This window comes from Cherax quadricarinatus, chromosome 58 (genome assembly GCF_038502225.1).
Source record: "Cherax quadricarinatus isolate ZL_2023a chromosome 58, ASM3850222v1, whole genome shotgun sequence".
Classification (NCBI taxonomy): domain Eukaryota; kingdom Metazoa; phylum Arthropoda; class Malacostraca; order Decapoda; family Parastacidae; genus Cherax; species Cherax quadricarinatus.
Window position 1 is genome coordinate 6,726,638 of NC_091349.1, and position 22,305 is coordinate 6,748,942.

General features: G+C 40.2%; 1 protein-coding gene across 1 annotated transcript in view; it reads right to left on the reverse strand.

Moving 5' to 3' along the window:
* Window positions 1-5,145: 5,145 nt before the first annotated feature.
* BI-1 (Bax Inhibitor-1) overlaps window positions 5,146-22,305 on the reverse strand; it is a 24,431-nt gene continuing 7,271 nt past the window's right edge. Inside the window, exons 2-5 of the mRNA XM_053790106.2 lie at window positions 18,752-19,034; window positions 11,442-11,615; window positions 10,876-11,046; window positions 5,146-8,259 (exon numbers count right to left, since the gene is read on the reverse strand). Of these exons, the coding sequence (XP_053646081.1) occupies window positions 8,227-8,259; window positions 10,876-11,046; window positions 11,442-11,615; window positions 18,752-19,034 (661 nt within the window). The 3' untranslated portion in view covers window positions 5,146-8,226. The remainder of the gene's footprint in view (window positions 8,260-10,875; window positions 11,047-11,441; window positions 11,616-18,751; window positions 19,035-22,305) is intronic.

The window sequence follows — 22,305 nt, forward strand, 5'->3', positions numbered from 1 at the left end:
GTGTTTTATCTCCGTTATGCGTGCCGTGAAGGTTCTCTACACATTTTATACGTCAGCAATATCACCTGCCTTGAAAGGTGCTGTTAGTGTGCAGCAATATTCCAGCCTGGATAGAACAAGTGACCTGAAGAGTGTCATCATGGGCTTGGCATCCCTAGTTTTGAAGGTTCTCATTATCCATCCTGTCATTTTTCTAGCAGATGCGATTGACACAATGTTATGGTCCTTGAAGGCGTGATCCTCCGACATGATCACTCCCAGGTCTTTGATGATGGTTTTTCGCTCTGTTTTGTGGAAGGAATTTGTTTTGCACTCTGAAGAAGTTTTAATTTCCTCATGTTTACCTATACGGTAAACATGAGGAAATTACACGTGGAATCGTCCTCCCTGGCTTGTAAGCAATGGCACTAGCACGTCCTCCGACTACCCCAGCGCATCTAGGTTCCCCGTTTCTCTATTTCTGACCAATCATAGACCTTCCGAGTCGCCCCGGCTGAGCGGTGATGGCGGCTGCTCGCTTCCCATTGGTCGAGAGAGCAGAATGTATTACAGTGGACCCCCGCATACCGGACGCATCGCATACCGTACAATCCGCATACCGGACGCTTTGATCGCAAAAATTTTGCCTCGCATACCGCCCAAAAACCCGCTCACCGCCCTTCGTCCGAGACGCGTCCAATGTGCGGCCTGAGCCACGCTCACATGTTCCGCCGGTGGCATTGTTTACCAGCCAGCCTCCGCGGTAACATCCAAGCATACAATCGGAACATTTCGTATTATTACAGTGTTTTTGGTGATTTTTTCTGGAAAATAAGTGACCATGGGCCCCAAGAAAGCTTCTAGTGCCAACCCTACAGCAATAAGGGTGAGAATTACTATGGAGATGAAGAAAAAGATCATTGATAAGTATGAAAGTGGAGTGCGTGTCTCCGAGCTGGCCAGGTTGTATAGTAAACCCCAATCAACCATCGCTACTATTGGTGGTACAGCTGCTGCTGCTGCTGTACCACCGTCAGCTGCTGCTGCACTGTCAGCTGCTGGTGCTGTACCACCATCAGCTGCTGCTGCTGCTGTAGTACCGTCTGCTGCTGCTGTAGCATCGTCTGCTGCTGCTGTAGCATCGTCTGCTGCTGCTGTAGCATCGTCTGCTGCTGCTGTAGCATCGTCTGCTGCTGCTGTAGCATCGTCTGCTGCTGCTGTAGCATCGTCTGTTGCTGCTGTACCACCGTCAGCTGCTGCTGCTGCTGCTGTAGCATCGTCTGCTGCTGCTGTAACATCGTCAGTTGCTGCTGTAGCATCATCTGCTGCTGCTGTAGCATCGTCTGTTGCTGCTGTAGCATCGTCTGTTGCTGCTGTACCACCGTCAGCTGCTGCTGCTGCTGTAGCATCGTCTGCTGCTGCTGTAGCATCGTCTGCTGCTGCTGTAGCATCGTCTGTTGCTGCTGTACCACCGTCAGCTGCTGCTGCTGTAGCATCGTCTGCTGCTGCTGTAGCATCGTCTGTTGCTGCTGTACCACCGTCAGCTGCTGCTGCTGCTGCTGTAGCATCGTCTGCTGCTGCTGTAGCATCGTCTGTTGCTGCTGTACCACCGTCAGCTGCTGCTGCACCACCGTCAGCTGCTGCTGTACCACCGTCAGCTGCTGCTGCTGCTGCTGCTGTACCACCGTCAGCTGCTGCTGTACCACCGTTGTTGGTGTGGCTTATTGAGAATACCAAGAAACAATTAACCCCAGAGGATTTGCCACCCAGGATAACCCAAAAAAGTCAGTGTCATCGAAGACTGTCTAACTTATTTCCATTGGGGTCCTTAATCTTGTCCCCCAGGATGCAACCCACACCAGTCGACTAACACCCAGGTGAACAGGGAAAATGCCTGGAACTAGTGCTCATATTGGTGAATTTAGAGCCAGCAAAGGTTGGTTTGAGAGATTTAAGAATCGTAGTGGCATACACAGTGTGATAAGGCCTGTTCTGGAAGAAAATGCCAAACAGGACCTACAGTACTCAGGAGGAAAAGGCACTCCCAGGACAGTGTCTCATCAGTCATTGCTGCATCTTCAATAAAGGTAAGTGTCATTTATTCTTCATTTAGTAGAGTATTACATGCACAATATATATTGTGCATGTACTACTCTACTATTGTGCATGTATCCTTCTCTTTGTGTGTAGGAAAATGTATATTTCATGTGGTAAAATTTTTTTTTTCATACTTTTGGGTGTCTTGCACGGATTAATTTGATTTCCATTATTTCTTATGGGGAAAATTCATTCGCATACCGAACATTTCGCATAACAGCCAGCCCTCTTGCACGGATTAAGGTCGCTATGCGGGGGTCCACTGTATTATAATCAAAAAGAAGCGCTAAGCCACAAGGGCTATACAGCGCTGAGAGCAGAATGTAAACACTTCTACCTTGCCGGCGCCAAAACTCACGTTTCTCGGTTGAGTGCTCCTTATATACTGAAGCATTTCACCCTATACAATGTCAGTAAGTACCGATTTGTGTGTCTAGTGCGTAAATGAATAGTTTAGCCAAATTTTTTTTTTTCAACAAGTCGGCCGTCTCCCACCGAGGCAGGGTGACCCAAAAAAGAAAGAAAATCCCTAAAAAGAAAATGCTTTCATCATTCAACACTTTCACCACACTCACACATAATCACTGCTTTTGCAGAGGTGCTCAGAATACAACAGTTTAGAAGCATATACATATAAAGATACACAACATATCCCTCCAAACTGCCAATATCCCAAACCCCTCCTTTAAAGTGCAGGCATTGTACTTCCCATTTCCAGGGCTCAAGTCAGACTATATGAAAATAACCGGTTTCCCTGAATCCCTTCACTATATATTACCCTGCTCACACTCCAACAGATTGTCAGGTCCCAAGTACCTTTCGTCTCCATTCACTCCTATCTAACATGCTCACGCACGCTTGCTGGAAGTCCAAGCCCCTTGCCCACAAAACCTCCTTTACCCCCTCTCTCCAGTTTAGCCATATTTTGATATATATATGAAGGCGTTGTGAAGCATATTACGAGTGCACCATGCAAATTGAAAAAAGTCCAACAAAATAGGACCAAGTACAGTCGTTCCTGCCCTTTTAGGTGATGTTTTCAAGTTTCGGTATATAAATATTTCCATAAAATTTGGTAGCGTATATATGAATTCAGTAATGGTCTGGGTGTGTACAGAACGTTTTTATTGTCCTTCCAGATCAATAAGAAATTGTTTTACGGCGAGTCGAAGGATAAGTCGAAATTTGTCTGTTTGGGATGATAGTGACTCAGATCAAGACCCAGATGACCTAGAAGTGGTGGAAACTGATGATGAATACTTGCCACAAGATGCAGAGGTGCCAACAGATGAGGAGGAAGCTATGCCACCATCCAGAAAGAAGAAATTGAACAAGATACTTGCTTACATGCAAGTATTGCAGCAACAAGAATAATCATGTCACATCCTCATTTTCCTGTGCCACATGCAAAGTAAATCTATCCATCAAGAAGGATAGAAATTGTTTCATAAAGTTTCATTGCAGAAATTAGTGATGTAAAAAGACTTCTTTCTCAGGGAACCCAGGAATATTTTATTTGCAAGTTGTATCCCATTGCAATGTGTCATTGTTGATAAGTAGTTCCTATTTATTTTTTTTTTACTGCTTACAAATTGTTCAGAAACAAGTTCCATTTATGTTTTTTTTTATATTGTCGACTTGTATAATAAATTTAAAAAATATTTGTTTTTTTTTAAATTGCAACCCTGCAACATTCTAAATTGTTATATCCCAAACGGGCAGGACCGAATATACTGTCTTCGAATATCTGCAATTGCCCGAGATGTTACTTTCACAACTCCGTTTGGATGGTCTCAGTGACCTTACATCGAGTGGCTATCTCCTCATACGAAATCACTTTCAAAATCCGTATTTTAGCCTGCCTTGCCCTCTGAAGGGTTAAGTTTTTTCGGTAACCGAGGCAATATTTAGACGCAAAAAAATGTGTCGCTATCCGATTTTTGTTATCCGATGACATCGTTACCCGAGGGTCCACTGTAAGTGGATACTGGACTGTTAGGGAGAGGTATGGGATTAATTTAAATGATTAATGAATAAAATTTTTTTTTTTTTGGCACCAGTAACTTTTCTTGGGAAAGTCTGGCGAGAGGCTGTAAAGGTTGGAAGAATTTGAGAGGGTATGTAACAGGAAATCAGAAGGGAACATAGGAAGGAGCAAGGCAATGAGGGTAACAAATAACCTAGGCAAAGAAAGATTTGAGGAAGACATGTTCAGACATTTGGGAATGAAGTTGTCAGTGGATGGGTTTATGAAAGATATGAAGCACAGAATTAATGAAGGGGAAAAAAAAGTGGGTGGTGAATCAATACAGTGAATATTTTTTCCACAGGAAAAATCAGGGAAATACAACAGAATAGTGATACCAACAATTGCATGAAGCATGGTTTTTTTTTTTTTTTTTAAATGTTACAGCAATGAGATGGCTAGAGGCAGCAGAGATGTATTTGAGGGCAATGTGAAGGGGAAAAAATAGAGAAAATTCAGAGCTTAGATATTAGATGTGGGGATTACCAAAAGTATTAATCATTGGGTTGAATAGCTGTGCTGGTGATATGGTATGGACATTTAGAGAATCTAGTAAAATTAGGACGATTAGGAGGGTGTATGAATTTCAAGGGGAAAAATGATCATGCCAGGAAAGGTTGGGGGGGTGGGGCGTTAAAGGTTTCGAGTGCCGAGGACTTGGACGTCCAACAGGCTTGTGGGAGCATATTACTGGTAAGCGGAGACTAACGCTTACAAAGGTATTGAGGAGAAACCAGTTAGCTGATCTTAAGTCCTGCAGGTGGGAAGATGTGTGCACATTCTGTAGGGGTGTGCATTTCCAGTTTGGAGGGCTACCTGAATTGCAAGATCAGTACGCTTCTAGAAAGACAAAGCTTTCCTATTTCAGGCCACCCTTTTTGGAGAGAGAGCGAGAGAGAGAGCGAGAGAGAGAGCGAGAGAGAGAGCGAGAGAGAAAATTAATATGGTTAAAATTACACTTGCTTTCAAAATGACATTTTAATTGCCTTGATCTCATTAGCATACAGTGGATCATTCCAGGATATTGGTTAAAGTATAAACAATTAAGTATTGAAAAAGTATTTATTGATAATCATGACATTTACAAATGTCAAAAAATATTAAAATATTTGTATACAAGTCTCCAATTAAGTTTCACAACACAGCATTATCTACCATAGATTATATAGAACACCCTAATATCTGAAGTACGAAAACCTGGATAATTTTGGACAAGCAAATACAATGATTTTATCACTGTCCTTTTGACTTCAATTACTTTATTTTTTAACAAATCTAATACCAGTTTTGGGTTTAGTAAAATTCTAGGTAGCCAAGGTATTTTTAAGTTACAATGAAGGTACATAATTTCATGACCAATCAAATATAGGAATAAAATCAGTTCACACCTTGATCATTAACAGTCCATTTAAGACTTAAAAAGTCATGTTCCCTGCAGCATGAAGTCTATTTTTTCTTTTTCTTTTTTAATCAAGCGAGGTTAATTAATACTCCAATAATAATCCGAGGACACACCCGAGGAAGTTACACACTGCTACAGGAAACATTAACACAGCTAGCAATGATGGGTTTTAGGGGTCAAGTGTAGTTACCATTCCTTATAATTCTTTCTCAATGGAAAAAAAATTACTTCTTAAGATACTTGTCTTAACAGGTAGAGTTCCTTAAATGTTTTATCACTAAATCAATCACCACAATGCAGTTAAAAAAAAATGACAAGTACTGTATAGGCCAAGAAAATTTAATTCATACAATATTATGGAAAGTTAAGATGTCTAATTAGTTAATTTTTTTTCCATGAACTGGATAGAAGTTCAAAAAATGTTCAGTGCTGCAATTTTAAAATTTGCAGTGTATATGAAACTTTTAAACCTGTGGCAGACAACATACATATTCAAATTTGTACAGTTTAATTACAGCCTGCATTATGACAAGATTACCGTTTGTGAAATACAGTAGAAACCCAACAAACGCTCATCCATAGAATGAGTCTTCAATAAAATGCTTATGAAATACTGTGTTGTACCAAAGTCCAAAATGTATGGAAAAACTACCAAACATGCCAAAAATCTTTAAAAAAAAAAGCTGGTACTGGTGGAGTGTGGAGGCTTGCTCTACCTGGTCTGAGCATCTGAATTTTCTAGTTCTTTTCCTGGGGGCACTTATACAGCCCAATAGGCAACTGGTTAGGGTGCCATGCATTTTATTTTTTTTTTTTAGATGCAGATTCCTAAGGCCTGGGGAAAACTGGTGACTAGTGTGGGCATCTAGCTCTGGGTTTAGGCATAGGGTCAATATGACCCAATCAGGAACTTTCTGTTCCCATTTCAATTCCCTAAGAACTCTTATTCCTTCCCAATTCTTACCCAGCTTAGGACACAGCCTCTTTTGTTATTACTCTCTGAATGTTTTCCTCTTTTACATATATGATTGTATGTTATAGATCTGGCAAGTTCATTATGTCTAGGAGTAATCTGTCAAGGAAATGGTCTTATTTTAGCCAATGCTGACAGATTCACAACAGTTGTGGTGGTAGCCGATACTCTGCCACATTTGTACACAGTCTGTACCTTCTCCAGACACTTGCATATCAACATGGAAATGTAGCTTACTTTATACTGTAGTTAACATGTTAGCAGATGATGGTAGCTGATAATACTTGCTATATGTTTATGCAGGTATTGTACAGGGCCACAACCATCCCTATTTTCAGAAAACTAAAATGCAGGCACAGGGAAACTTGGAATTAAATATATTTGGGGGATCAGGAGAGGAGGGAGGGCCACAACTTCCAAGTTGTCAGAAACCAAACCACATTTTTCTCAAAATATTCTCTAGTCTATTTCACGTAGAGTGCAAGTTTTCAGGAACCTAACCCTGCGTTAATTGGCATTCTACTGTACTTAAAAAAAAAATCACGAAATATAAATACTAAACTTGAAAATGTATGTTCTTAAAAATGAACAATATCCTTAAAACAAATTATAAAACAGGAAAGAATACTTTTATTTTCATAAGCATTTTCTGCCCAAAATAGCTCAAACTATTGACAAGCATGAAGTATAAAAAATCTAAACCCTTAATTCTGTATATACTGTATATAATTAGCCCCCCCCCCAAAAAAAAAACCCCACCATGGAGTGTAAAGCAACTAAAATGGAATGAGCAGAATGCAACGAAGCAAACTTTAATCATTCCTACAGTATCTTAATTCTACCCTCAACTAACTGGTTCCAAAAGATGACGGTTGTATAATGTACACAGTTTTTAGTATGAAAATGCTAGCTAAAGTTGCTCTTATCTCAACACTAGCAATCATAGTAACACCACTGTAAATGAACCACAGAACTGGTGGGGGGGTTAAACTCATGGGAAGAGTTCTAAAACATATGGATTTAAACCTTGCCTATTCTGTGGTTTGATCTTATCCATAACAGAGTTAAACTTAAAAATCAAAGAATCAAGCTGGGTGTTTTAGCCAATTAACACACGATGATATAAGTTTAGAAAACTCAATGTATCAAAGAATGAACAAAGGGCACTTTTTTTCCACCAATGTGCATATTGTACTACCTCTTGGACATTGAGCAAAGTGCACAATGATAAAATTATGTAGGTTCCATTGTACAAACTTATCTACATCATGTACTACAAACACTGTACAATTCAAAAATAAATCTAGCAATTTTTTTTTTTTTGTCAAAGAACATTTAAAATTTCCATCAAGCCAAAATTTAGCTTACTGCTACATGGATTTCCCTTTTACAGAATATTAACCAATCCTCTCATTCGAGACATCTCCCTGACCATGTACAACTAATATGCAGTAATTTGGGGGGGGGGGCCCCCCCCATGTCAAGAAATGTAGAATTAGCAATGTGTTTGAACGTACCCCTTTGTATTACATGTTAAACTGTTAGCTTGATGTGATGTCGCTCGTGTGCCGTGGGCCTGGAAAGCATGTTTTGCACAAAGCAAAGGACACCGAATTCTTAAACCTAACACCTTAACAGCATGTTTTGACCCCACATACAAAACTTCTAAATTTACACCCTTTCAATCCTCAAACATCAGTGTTGCAAACAAAGATATGGCTACTGCTTACGTTATGACTAGCTGAAGTATTAATCCCTCCTCCTCCTCTTACTCTGGGCCTCCTGAAAAAAGGAATTAAGATTAAAAACTTACAATAAGAGACTGATGAAGTGACTCAAAGGGCCACCCTGCCTAGGTGGGAAACGGCTGGTGTTAAACAGTTGCTTCTTAATCTTTTTTATATTTCAAGGCCCAACAATAGGATTGAATTTTTAAATCACCTTGATATTTTCTTTAATCATTCCAGAGAGGGAGGGGTAGAAGTATAGCGAGAACTCTACAAATTATTCAAAGCTCCATCTCAGTATTCTCTGCATGGAACAAAGCCACTGGGCAGCAATGTCTTCACAATAAAGATATCCGAATGTTGCACGCATTGCATTCAGGCACAACTGGTAGTGTACCATTGGTGGCTGTAATAAAGCAAGCTCTCTGCATGAAACTTTGGAACTTCTGCTGTGAAAAGCTTCATATTTAAAAAATACTAAACATTTAATTATAAATTAAAAAAATGATGAATTCATTATTCATGAATAAGGTAGAAATATTAATAAATTGTCAAAAGTAATGGAGCATGTTCAAGAATAGACTAATAATCATAAGATGCAAAAATTTGTAGTGCCTAGAGAATGGTAGTGGAACATACTCAGGCATGCCAAAGGACAACTACACTATCCAAATATTAAATGATGGCAGCCTTTTTTATATGGGTCCATTATAAACCTACATTAAATACCTCTTACCAGTGTTTGGCCCACCACACATTCTTATCCAATTCAATATCATTTCCTTAACATGTTAAGAATATTTCTCTGTCCAAACTTATAACACTTATTTTCCTAATTTCCTCTGTATATTTTTGTATGGCATAGTATTCGAATTTAAAAGGGAAGCTTGAGGTTAACTTCAAGAGCTGGGCAGTATGTTCACAAGCCGAGAAAACTCAGTTTTGGTCAAGATTAAGCTTCATTGAAATATTATAATCCTGCTGTAAAAGAGAGTAACCTAAAATATCCGATTGTCAACCTTCCAGCACTGTTACTAGAGAACACCAAGCCTCAAAAAACTGAACCCAACTGTTCTTCAGTTTTCTATGCTCTACTACTACATAATTAGTATTCTATTTCTTGTATTTACCCTTTTACATGCCTATGCCTATCTTCTTACAGGTCAAGCATCTGCCTATGAACTTACAACTCTTGTAAAGCATTTGTTATACAGGAATATTTATAAATACAGTGGACCCCCGGTTAACGATTTTAATCCGTGCAAGAGGGCTCATCGTTATGCGAAATAATCGTTATGCGAATGAATTTTCCCCATAAGAAATAATGGAAATAAAATTAATCCGTGCAAGACGCCCAAAAGTATGAAAAAAATTTTTTTTTACCACATGAAATGTTAATTTTAATACACACAAACTGAAAAAGGCATGCACAATTACATGACACTTACTTTTATTGAAGATCTGGTGATGATTGATGGGATGGGAGGAGGGGAGAGCATTATCTTCTTACTGTTTAGAAGGGGAATCCCCTTCCATTACGACTTGAGGTAGCAAGTCCTTTTCCGGGGTTACTTCCCTTCTTTTAATGCCACTAGGACCAGCTTGAGAGTCACTGGACCTCTGTTGCACAACAAATCTGTCCATAGAGCTCTGTACCTCCCGTTCCTTTACGATTTGTCTAAAATGGGCCACAACATTGTCATTGAAATAGTCACCAGCACGGCTTGCAACAGCTGTGTCAGGGTGATTTTCATTTATAAAGGTTTTGCAGTTCAACCCACTGTGCACACATTTCCTTAATCTTTGAAGTAGGCACAATGGATTCCACAACTGGCATAGGCTTCTCAGGGTTAGCCCCAAACCCTTCAAAATCTTTCTTAATTTCCATACTAATTCTCACCCTTTTTACCACAGGGTTGGCACTAGAAGCTTTCTTGGGGCCCATGGTCACTTATTTTCCAGAAACAGCACCGAAAACACTGTAATAATACAAAATATTCCGAGTGTATGCTTGGATGTTACCGCGGAGGCTGGCTGGTAAACAATGGGCCGGCCGGCACATGTGAGGCTGGCTGAGGGCACATTGGACGCGTCTCGGACGAAAATCGGTAAGCGGGTTTTTAATCGGTATGCGCGGCAAAAATTTTGCGATAAAAGTAATCGGTATGCGGAAAAATCGCTATGTGATGCCATCGTTATGCGGGGGTCCACTGTACAGTGGACCCCCACATAACGATTACCTCCGAATGCGACCAATTATGTAAGTGTATTTGTGTAAGTGCGTTTGTACGTGTATGTTTGGGGGTCTGAAATGGACTAATCTACTTCACAATATTTCTTATGGGAACAAATTCCGTCAGTACTGGCACCTGAACATACTTCTGGAGTGAAAAAATATCGTTAACCGGGGGTCCACTGTATTTCAATGCAATAAAAGTGGAAAGAACCAATAATGACAGTAGAAGAGATACCACTGGTTCAAATTTAGACATGATAGGTCTAAATGTCAAAAGTTAAAAATAGGTAGGAAGAGGAGCATGGGTACCTCCCCTCCCCCTGCAAATTCAACAAAGTACAGTAATTAGTTATTGCATTAACTCATGGAAAACTCAGCCCTTCTGCAAAGGAAAAAGATAAGGAAAAAACAGTAAAATTTTAAAGAGTTTCATACTTTGTCTGTAAGGATGATGAGAAGGCGCTTGAACACTCCAATGAAATCAATGAAGAGCTCTACACTGTGCATAACGTAATCCCTGTCTCCAGCCCTGACTTTCTCTAAGATGTGCTGGGTATCATAAACAATGAAGGCACACATGACAGCCAGGCCAATGTACAAGTGAACCTGCAGAATAAAAAAGGTAAACATTTTTGTATATAAAAAAAAATTTCAGGACAAAAAAAGATTTGTAAGGCCAGTATCCAAACTAATCTCAGAAGTTGATTAGAACCCAATATATATTTACAAAGTACTGATAAACAGAATGTAGGACAAATTACTTTCATCAATTTTTACTTAGCACAATAGTAAAAAGGTAGGCATCTGGAATATAACTCCATCTGCCAACATGTTTTTCACTGTATATAATATTTTACTTAACATACCAATTTCAAAGAATTTAAGCTGCCCATTATGATGGGATTTACTGTATAGAAAACTATCACTAAGAAAAGTATACTTTTATTTATTAAATAAAAGATTTATAACTGAAGTCCCACAACTGTCATCACCAAACTAACCTGGAAGAGGAGCCGGGAACCAAAGAAAATGTTGAGGAGCGAGAGCCAAAAGAGGGTGGAGAGTGCAGACAGCAGAGTGCCACCCAGGTACAGGAAGTGACCTCGAGGAGCAAACAAGGCAGACAGGGAGAAGCAGGCAAACACCACACTTGTTCCTAGCAATGCTTGAAGAATCTGAAAAAAAAAAAAAAAATTAAAACATTACACAATCAAATCTTTTTAATCAGATGAAAGCACTAATATAAATTGTACAACAGTGGTATGCAATACTGACAAGATGAAAACCGAGACATGCGCAACATCTGGGTATCTTTATTGTAGAAGTTCTGCCATCCAGTGGCTTTATCAATACAGATTCTAGGTCATAATTTGAAGATAGAGCTATATACAAAAGATGAGGTAATCGGTCCCTCGGCCTTTGAGAATCTTCAAGACTATGGTGCTCTTCACACCAACTCAGACAAAGGGACTGATAACCTCATCTTTTGTATATAGCTCTATCAGTCCCTTTGTCTGAGTTGGTGTGAAGAGCACCATAGTCTTGAAGATTCTCCAAGGCCGAGGGACCGATTACCTCATCTTTTGTATATAGCTCTATCTTCAAATTATGACCTAGAATCTGTATTGATAAAGCCACTGTATGGCAAAACTTCTACAATAAAGATACCCAGATGTGAAAACTGGAATACATGTGCTACAATATAAATTATATAGCACCTGGGGAATAGGAGGCAATCAGGTTTAATCCAAGAAAGGAGAAAGTTCCTTGGATTAAGAGCCTCTCACCTGCAACATCATTTCCCTGGAGGGGATTATGACAACTTACAGTTGTCATGCAAATTAACATTCTGTAGATTACCAGTAACACTACTAGATAAATTATGCCAAAGTTTCTTCTGAAAATTAGACTTTCCCATCATAAGATGCTAGTTGTCAATGACGAAGAAATTAAAATTTGTTATTTTTAACAAACCTTAATCACAATTTTATATGCCACAATATACCCACATTTAAAAAAAAAAAATTACTTGTCAAAAATATTGTGCACGTCATTTAAAAAATAATACCAAAGTATCTAAGAAACTTCTCTCTCACTGGGGAATTTATCAATCTAATACAGACACAAGAAGCTTCAAAGGAACCAGTGAAAGAGCAATTAAGCAGTGGTCACAAAAGGTGGGAACCAATAGAAGAGATTTAGTAACAATTGTAGGAACATCTGGTTTCCTACACAGAGGCTAGTGGTCAACATAGTGGAGCCAGGGGAATTACAGCAATTTGGAATTAGGTTGCATGGGTGGGGTCATCTAGAGGAAGCAGGTCAGGCCCGTAAAAGGAGTTGGAGGGTGCGCCATCTAGTTTTATAATCTTATTTCCTGTAAGAGAGATTACATGGCATTACTGTTAGCTAAGTATCGCTAATCCTTTCACTGTCTGCCACAGGCCTATGTCACTGTTGCAAGTGGTTAATTTTGGCTTTGAGAATGGCTCAATGGCAAAGGTACAGTATAAAAAAAAAAAAAGCCCCCCCCCCCTCCCTAGTGTTTGATGCGTTTAGTCTGTAGAACGTTCACAAAGGCATTTTGCAATTCAGAACAGATGTAACTGCAGTGTAACTTGGCCTGGACTGTCTGGCTTGGAGTGTTGCTTGGCCTGGATCAGCTAAACCCGTCCTTATCCCATATGTAGATAATGGCAACGAGTTATTAAGGGATACCGGTGAATAGGAAAGTCAAGGAAGGGACATTCACCTCACTACACACGCAGTATGGGTGTAAGCGGCATGCGGGTCTTATAGTGGCATTTTCAAGGTCACCCAGCAGGCCAGACATTCCTCACTCATTTTAAGCCTACGTAGTTACAAATAGGGATTTGGAAGCATTTTCTAGGGCAGTTTTATGGTATCACTTGACAGAAGAGAGATATTAACGAAGTAAAAATTATTTTGGCCCATTTCAGACCAGTAGCTTGAAATAAGGCACAAAGTGGCAGAAGTACAGCCTTTTCTCACTTAGCGACTTACTTGTTTATCAACGACGCAGACTTACAACAGGCTCTCTGACCAGTATGTATACCTAAATAGTATAGTGGACCCTCCCTTTTCATGCTTAATTTGTTCCAGTCTTCAATGAAATGTGAAAGACAAAAACCATTTTCCCCCACAAGAAATATAAATACAATTAATCCATTTAAGACATACAAGAGTAAACAAAAAATACATTTTATAGAGAAGAACCAGATTCCACATCTTATTTATCTATTACAACTCATCTAATATGACATAATAAAAAATATTAATAAACATGATATATACTCTAGAATGAATAAAATGTCATTACGTATGCGAGAAGTGGTGGTGGTGTCATTGTTGTTGGGTTTATAAGGGCCACAGAGAAGCTGCAAATATTAGTGTAGTGGAGGTGGCAGCAAAAGCCACACACTATTCACACAAACAATGTACGTAATTTATAAATAAGAAATAGTTAATGAAAATAAGAAAAAAATTTGGAGCGAGTTAAACAAGATAAGAAAGCCTAGGGAAAGTATGGATTTGTCAGTTAAAAACAGTAGGGGAGTTAGCAGATGGGGAGAGGGAGGTATTAGGTAGATGGCGAGAATATTTTTAGGAACTTTTAAATGTGGAGGAAGAAAGGGAGGCGGTAATTTCATGCACTGGCCAGGGAGGTATACCATCTTTTAGGAGTGAAGAGCAGAATGTAAGTGTGGTGGAGGCAAGCGAGGCATTACGTAGAATGAAAGGGGGTAAAGCAGCTGGAACTGATGGGATCATGACAGAAATGTTAAAAGCAGGGGGAGGATATAGTGTTGGAGTGGTTGGTACTTTTGTTTAACCCTTTGACTGTCGCGGCCGTATATATACGTTTTACGAGGTGCCGTGTTTGACGTATATATACTCATAAATTCTAGCGGCTTCAAATCAAGCAGGAGAAAGCTGGTAGGCCCACATGTGAGAGAATGGGTCTGTGGTCAGTGTGCACCATATAAAAAAAATCCTGGAGCACGCAATGCATAATGAGGAAAAAAAAAACTCCGACCGCTTTTTTTTAATTAAAATGCCGACTTTGTGGTCTATTTTCGTATAGTATTTATGGTTGTATTCTCGTTTTCTTGGTCTCATTTGATAGAATGGAAAACATATTACAGAAATAGACGTGATTTTGATTGATTTTACTATAAAAAGAACCTAGAAATGGAGCTCAAAGTAGGGGAAATGTTTGATTTTTGCCAATGTTCAAAAGTAAACAAATGATGCCATTGTCCAATAAATGTCCAACTAGCCATTCTAATATGCAGTCATGAATGGGTTGATGTTATTTATACAGTTATTACAGCATTGCAGTACTCTGCATAATAGTAAGTCTAATATTTTTTGTATGAATAAAAATTCAAAATAGAAAGCAAGAGTAATATCAGAAGGGCCTGGAGACGTGACTGATGAACAAAGAAAATGTTATTTTAGAGCCAGGAATGTCTGCATTGTTCATTCTGGACCTCATTTTGAAATTGTCATATTTTTTAGTTTTCGTGAAATTGGCCAAATTGCAAATTTCTGACCACATTATTAGGTAGTTGAAATCAGTAAATGGGCAGTTTCTTGTATTCAATCGATAGAAAAAATGAAGTTCTAAAGAAATAGCTATGAGGTTGGGCGACTGGAACAATGGAATTAGCCGAAAATAGGGCTCAAAGTGGGCGAAATCGCCGATTTGTAAACAGCGCCGAGGTCGCTAACTTCGCGAGAGCATAATTCCGTCAGTTTTCCATCAAATATCGTTTTTTTTGGTGTCATTACAATCGGGAAAAGATTCTCTATCATTTCATAAGAAAAAATAATTTTTTTTTTAAATTTTGCGACACCAGGAGACACCTCAGGATTGGGGGTTGCGACAGTCAAAGGGTTAATAAATATATGAAAGTGGGGAAGGTACCTAGGGATTGGCAGAGAGCATGTATAGTCCCTTTATATAAAGGGAAAGGGGACAAAAGAGATTGTAAAAATTATAGAGGAATAAGTTTACTGAGTATACAAGGAAAAGTATATGGTAGGGTTATAATCGAAAGAATTAGAGGCAAGACAGAATGTAGGATTGCGGATGAGCAGGGAGGCTTCAGAGTGGGTAGGGGATGTGTAGATCAAGTGTTTACATTGAAGCATGTATGTGAACAGTATTTAGATAAAGGTAGGGAAGTTTTTATTGCATTTATGGATTTAGAAAAGGCATATGATAGAGTGGATAGAGGAGCAATGTGGCAGATGTTGCAAGTATATGGAATAGGTGGTAAGTTACTAAATGCTGTAAAGAGCTTTTATGAGGATAGTGAGGCTCAGGTTAGGGTGTGTAGAAGAGAGGGAGAATACTTCCCAGTAAAAGTAGGTCTTAGACAGGGATGTGTAATGTCACCATGGTTGTTTAATATATTTATAGATGGGGTTGTAAAAGAAGTAAATGCTAGGGTGTTCGGGAGAGGGGTGGGATTAAATTATGGGGAATCAAATTCAAAATGGGAATTGACACAGTTACTTTTTGCTGATGATACTGTGCTTATGGGAGATTCTAAAGAAAAATTTCAACGGTTAGTGGATGAGTTTGAGAATGTGTGCAAAGGTAGAAAGTTGAAAGTGAACATAGAAAAGAGTAAGGTGATGAGGGTATCAAATGATTTAGATAAATAAAAATTGGATATCAAATTGGGGAGGAGGAGTATGGAAGAAGTGAACGTTTTCAGATACTTGGGAGTTGACGTGTCGGCGGATGGATTTATGAAGGATGAGAATCACAGAATTGATGAGGGAAAAAAAGGAGAGTGGTGCGTTGAGGTATATGTGGAGTCAAAAAACGTTATCTATGGAGGCAAAGAAGGGAATGTATGAAAGTATAGTAGTACCAACACTCTTATATGGATGTGAAGCTTGGGTGGTAAATGCAGTAGCGAGGAGATGGTTGGAGGCAGTGGAGATGTAATGTCTAAGGGCAATGTGTGGTGTAAATATTATGCAGAAAATTCGGAGTGTGGAAATTAGGAGAAGGTGTGGAGTTAATAAAAGCATTAGTCAGAGGGCAGAAGAGGGGTTGTTGAGGTGGTTTGGTCATTTAGAGAGAATGGATCAAAGTAGAATGACATGGAAAGCATATAAATCTATAGGGGAAGGAAGGAGGGGTAGGGGTCGTCCTCGAAAGGGTTGGAAAGAGGGGGTAAAGGTTTTGTGGGCAAGGGGCTTGGACTTCCAGCAAGCGTGCATGAGCATGTTAGATAGGAGTGAATGGAGACGAATGATACTTGGGACCTGACGATCTGTTGGAGTGTGAGCAGGGTAATATTTAGTGAAGGGATTCAGGGAAACCAGTTATTTTCATATAGTCTGACTCGAGTCCTGGAAATGGGAAGTACAATGCCTGCACTTTAAAGGAGGGGTTTGGGATATTGGCAGTTTGGAGTTATATGTTGTGTATCTTTATACGTATATGCTTCTAAACTTGTATTCTGAGCACCTCTGCAAAAGCAGTGATAATGTGCGAGTGTGGTGAAAGTGTTGAATGATGAAAGTATTTTCTTTTTGGGGATTTTTTCTTTTTTGGGTCACCCTGCCTCGGTGGGAGACGGCCGACTTGTTGAAAAAAAAAAAAAAAAAATTACACTTACTGCCCCTTGGAGATGCTGGCATTGGTTTAGGGTGGTGGAAGATAGGCAGGACAGCACATGTTAGTAGTGGCCCTATATACCTTCAACACTAGAGGAATCAGTTTTGTGTCGTTTTTCTATTGCTTAATTGCTTAACTTGCTTGCCACACTGTTAATGCTACACTTATCGCTGGCTGGTGCTATAGCCTCTGACTCCTGCTGCTTTAGTATCGTACATATTATTGAATCGCTGAATCAGGCACAGTCTCCCCTCTCTTCCTTCTCTACTTTCGAACTTTGCTACGAGTTATGTCTTTAATTCTATCGTGTTTCTCACCTTTATCAACGGGCTGGTACTAGCAGCTTTCTTTGGGCCTATTGTGGCTTATTTATCAGTCACACACAATAAACAAGTGCAAGAAAAAATGAATTACAGTGGTACCTTGAGTTTCGAACAGCTCCCAACTTGAACAATTATTTAAGTGTATTTTTGCAAGTGCTTTTGTAAGTGTATTTTTGGGGGTCTGAAACGGACTTATCTAATTTAGATTCCTTATGGGAAGAAATTCGTTCGGTATCAGCACTAACAGCTCTCTGGAACGAATTAAGTTCATAACTCGAGGTACCACTGTATTACGAAATGTTGCCTATGGTCTCGCAGGATAATGTACTCGCCCATAAACAAAGTGACACTGCCTTCTCAGAATGCAGTGTGGGGGAGGTTGTGCGAGTGGCACACAGCGACATGTACCGTACCATACCACCCACGAGAACGGAGGTAAGCAATGAAAACTGAGCTAATAATTTTATGGAAAAAATAGGTGATAATGGAAAAGTGAAAAACAGAGCCCAAGGAAAAGGGAGGGTCCACTGTAATGCATATTAGAGCTGATTTCCTCTATTTTATTACAATACAGTACATTAGTGTATAAGCATTGAAAAATATACCAGAAATGATATAAATGGGGCAAAGCCGACATTAAAGCAATCAGAGATGGTCGACAAACCCAATACCACTATAGTATGCTCCTCAGCGACGTATTCGTTTACCGACATGGTCTTAGGAATGGAACTCTGTCGTTAAGCAAGGAGAGGCTGTATTTAATTTTTGGTGACTTCTAAGGAAGGAAGGAAATGGTCTAGAGCATTACCAAAAATTTCCTCTACTTTCTCATTTGAGAAACAGGGTAAAACTTCCTCCTCCCAATGTGTGTGTGATGGATTCAAAATGGAGGGCAAGGATTATAAAGGTGAGGTCTGGGAATGTAATTAATGAACAGAGTAATGGTTGCTTTAGTGGCTGGAATGACTACAATTATTTATCTTTGACTTCAAATGGGCAGTTTCTCAGGCTCAGTAGAACAAAAAGGTATACTAGACCTTCCTTTTTCCTGCATTTTAAACATTACAGAAAACTAATTTGCAAAATTTTTACTATAACATCTTTTGTTAATGGCCATGTACTTGGCAAGCACATACTTCAATAGATTCATTCAAATTTCACTACCAATTTGCAATAATGATACAATTGCTGTAGTCGGTAATTAAAATTAAGGCCATTATTTTAGATATTGACCATAAACATGTACTTTCTCAACTTCTAACAAACTGAACAAATGCACACACACACAAAAAAAAAAAAAAAAAAAAAAATCATCAAGGCTTACCAATGTAGGGTTCACTGCAACAGCCAGGTCAAGCAGGGGTCCAAGGTTGCAGCCAGAAAGGAATGCAAAGGTGCCAAGGAGAGAGAGACGCTGGAGTTGGTTCTTGCCATCATAGGGTGTCAATGTGAGCCAGATCAGAGCTCCAATGGCTCCCAAGCCAGTAAGCAGACCAGCTCCAATGAGGGTACTGAACATGTGAGCATAGCCACCTGCTGAGGCTGCAATGGTGGCTAGTGTGAAGGTAGCATACACATTCTTGAGGTGCTTTCTCACAGGAGCTTCCCTGAAAAGTGAAAACAAGATTGATTTGCTATCTATGCAATATCCTACAATACTGTTTTTTTTGGAGGTCAAGACAGTAAAAGGATTGACAGGGGATGCCTTGATCCTAGGAAGGGCTCTAACAAAGACTATAGCCATATATATTTCCTTAGAACAAACATTGCCTCAACCCTCCGGTTTCCCAGTCATTGTGACCCTTATGAGTTTAGAGCTTCCCTATGAATATAATTAAACCCATTAGGAAATTAGGCTTCAGAGCACAAATGTTACTGCTATTAGTTTGCTGTTGTGTTAATTTATCCTTATCTTAAAAAAAAAAAAAAAAAAAATTCTATATTTACGAACTCTAATCTTATCCTGGTTTCTGTGATTATACATACCAATATAAACTTAACTTACATAGCAATTCACAATTGATATACCAGTCAAGTCATAAAATACACTCCAGAAATAAAATAAATCTGGTTTGATGCAATTTTTTTTATTAACACTGGCTGCCTCCTACCATGGCAGGGAGGGAAAAAAAAAAATTCACCATTATTCACTCCGTCTTGCCAGAGGCTCGTCTACACTACAGTTATAAAACTGCAACATTAACACCATTCCTTCAGAGAACAGGCACTGTACCTCCTATCTCCAGAACTCGAATCCAGCCTGCCGGTTTCCCTGAATCCCTTCATAAATGTTACCTTGCTCACACTCCAACAGCACAGCAAGTCCTAAAAACCATTTGCCTCCATTTGCTCCTATCTAACATGCTCATGTATGCTTGCTAGAAGTCCAAGCCAACCCCCCCCCCCTTACACAAAACCTTTACCCCCTCCCTCCAACCTTTCCTAGGGCAACCCCTACCCCTACACAAAAGAGAACAGTATACAACATGAACACACAAATGACTAAATGGAAGGGTCGAACCCATATTATAATCGTGGGGGAGAGCTAAACCCATAGGATTATACAGTGCATGTAGAAGGGGGGGGGGATTGAAGGTATTCAGGCTCAATTCAGGGAAAGAGCACAGATCTAATTCCCTAGATAAAGAGCCCCTCACCAATATTAAGGAACCTTCCTTGAGGGGAGAGGGGGGGGTCAAACCCATAGCAGGCCAGTCCTAAAACCTCCATTTGAAGAATTTACAATTGTGTCATCATGATTTTGCAAGTAATGAATGGGGAAACAGATGACAAGTAACATTTGCACCTGAGAAAACGCAAATGATGGTCTCTACGCACCACGATGGTAATGCTGGTGCAGTACAAACCATGAATGGGAAGGTGCTGGTACCTGGGGAAGTTTATATCCTTGGGGTGAAATCTGATTCCAAACTGACCATGAAGTACCATGTTGTAAATCTTGCAACCAAGGGGGCCAGGAAGCTTACAGCACTTCATTGTATCTCACATCTGTTTGACAGTAGGGGGTTGCAAGATTCTGTATGAGGCACAAGTACGCTCACACCTTGAGTATGCTCCACTTTCTTGGTTTGCCTCCCCCCCACCCTCTCATCTGCAACTGCTTGACAGTAGAGGACAGAGCAAGACATCCCATCTCTTGCATAGACCCATCTGGAGTTTACCTGGAGAGAGTTTCGGGGGTCAACGCCCCCGCGGCCCGGTCTGTGACCAGGCCTCCTGGTGGATCAGCGCCTGATCAACCAGGCTGTTGCTGCTGGCTGCACGCAAACCAACGTACGAGCCACAGCCCGGCTGATCAGGAACTGACTTTAGGTGCTTGTCCAGTGCCAGCTTGAAGACTGCCAGGGGTCTGTTGGTAATCCCCCTTGTGTGTGCTGGGAGGCAGTTGAACAGTCTCGGGCCCCTGACATTTATTGTATGGTCTCTTAACGTGCTAGTGACACCCCTGCTTTTCATTGGGGGGATGGTGCATTGCCTGCCAAGTCTTTTGCTTTCATAGCGAGTGATTTTCGTGTGCAAGTTTGGTACTAGTCCCTCTAGGATTTTCCAGGTGTATATAATCATGTATCTCTCCCTCCTGCATTCCAGGGAATACAGGTTTAGAAACCTCAAGCGCTCCCAGTAATTGAGGTGTTTTATCTCCGTTATGCGCGCCGTGAAAGTTCTCTGTAAATTTTCTAGGTCGGCAATTTCACCTGCCTTAAAAGGTGCTGTTAGAGTGCAGCAATATTCCAGCCTAGATAGAACAAGTGACCTGAAGAGTGTCATCATGGGCTTGGCCTCCCTAGTTTTGAAGGTTCTCATTATCCATCCTGTCATTTTTCTAGCAGATGCGATTGATACAATGTTATGGTCCTTGAAGGTGAGATCCTCCGACATAATCACTCCCAGGTCTTTGACGTTGGTGTTTCGCTCTATTTTGTGGCCAGAATTTGTTTTGTACTCTGATGAAGATTTAATTTCCTCATGTTTACCATATCTGAGTAATTGAAATTTCTCATCGTTGAACTTCATATCGTTTTCTGCAGCCCACTGAAAGATTTGGTTGATGTCCGCCTGGAGCCTTGCAGTGTCTGCAATGGAAGACACTGTCATGCAGATTCGGGTGTCATCCGCAAAGGAAGACACGGTGCTGTGGCTGACATCCTTGTCTATGTCGGATATGAGGATGAGGAACAAGATGGGAGCTAGTACTGTGCCTTGTGGAACAGAGCTTTTCACCGTAGCTGCCTCGGACTTTACTCTGTTGACGACTACTCTCTGTGTTCTGTTAGTGAGGAAATTATAGATCCATCGACCAACTTCTCCTGTTATTCCTTTAGCGCGCATTTTGTGCGCTATTACGCCATGGTCACACTTGTCGAAGGCTTTTGCAAAGTCTGTATATATTACATCTGCATTCTTTTTGTCTTCTAGTGCATTTAGGACCTTGTCGTAGTGATCCAGTAGTTGAGACAGACAGGAGCGACCTGTTCTAAACCCATGTTGCCCTGGGTTGTGTAACTGATGGGTTTCTAGATGGGTGGTGATCTTGCTTCTTAGGACCCTTTCAAAGATTTTTATGATATGGGATGTTAGTGCTATTGGTCTGTAGTTCTTTGCTGTTGCTTTACTGCCCCCTTTGTGGAGTGGGGCTATGTCTGTTGTTTTTAGTAACTGAGGGACGACCCCCGTGTCCATGCTCCCTCTCCATAGGATGGAAAAGGCTCGTGATAGGGGCTTCTTGCAGTTCTTGATGAACACAGTTCCACGAGTCTGGCCCTGGGGCAGAGTGCATGGGCATGTCATTTATCGCCTGTTCGAAGTCATTTGGCGTCAGGATAACATCGGATAGGCTTGTGTTAATCAAATTTTGTG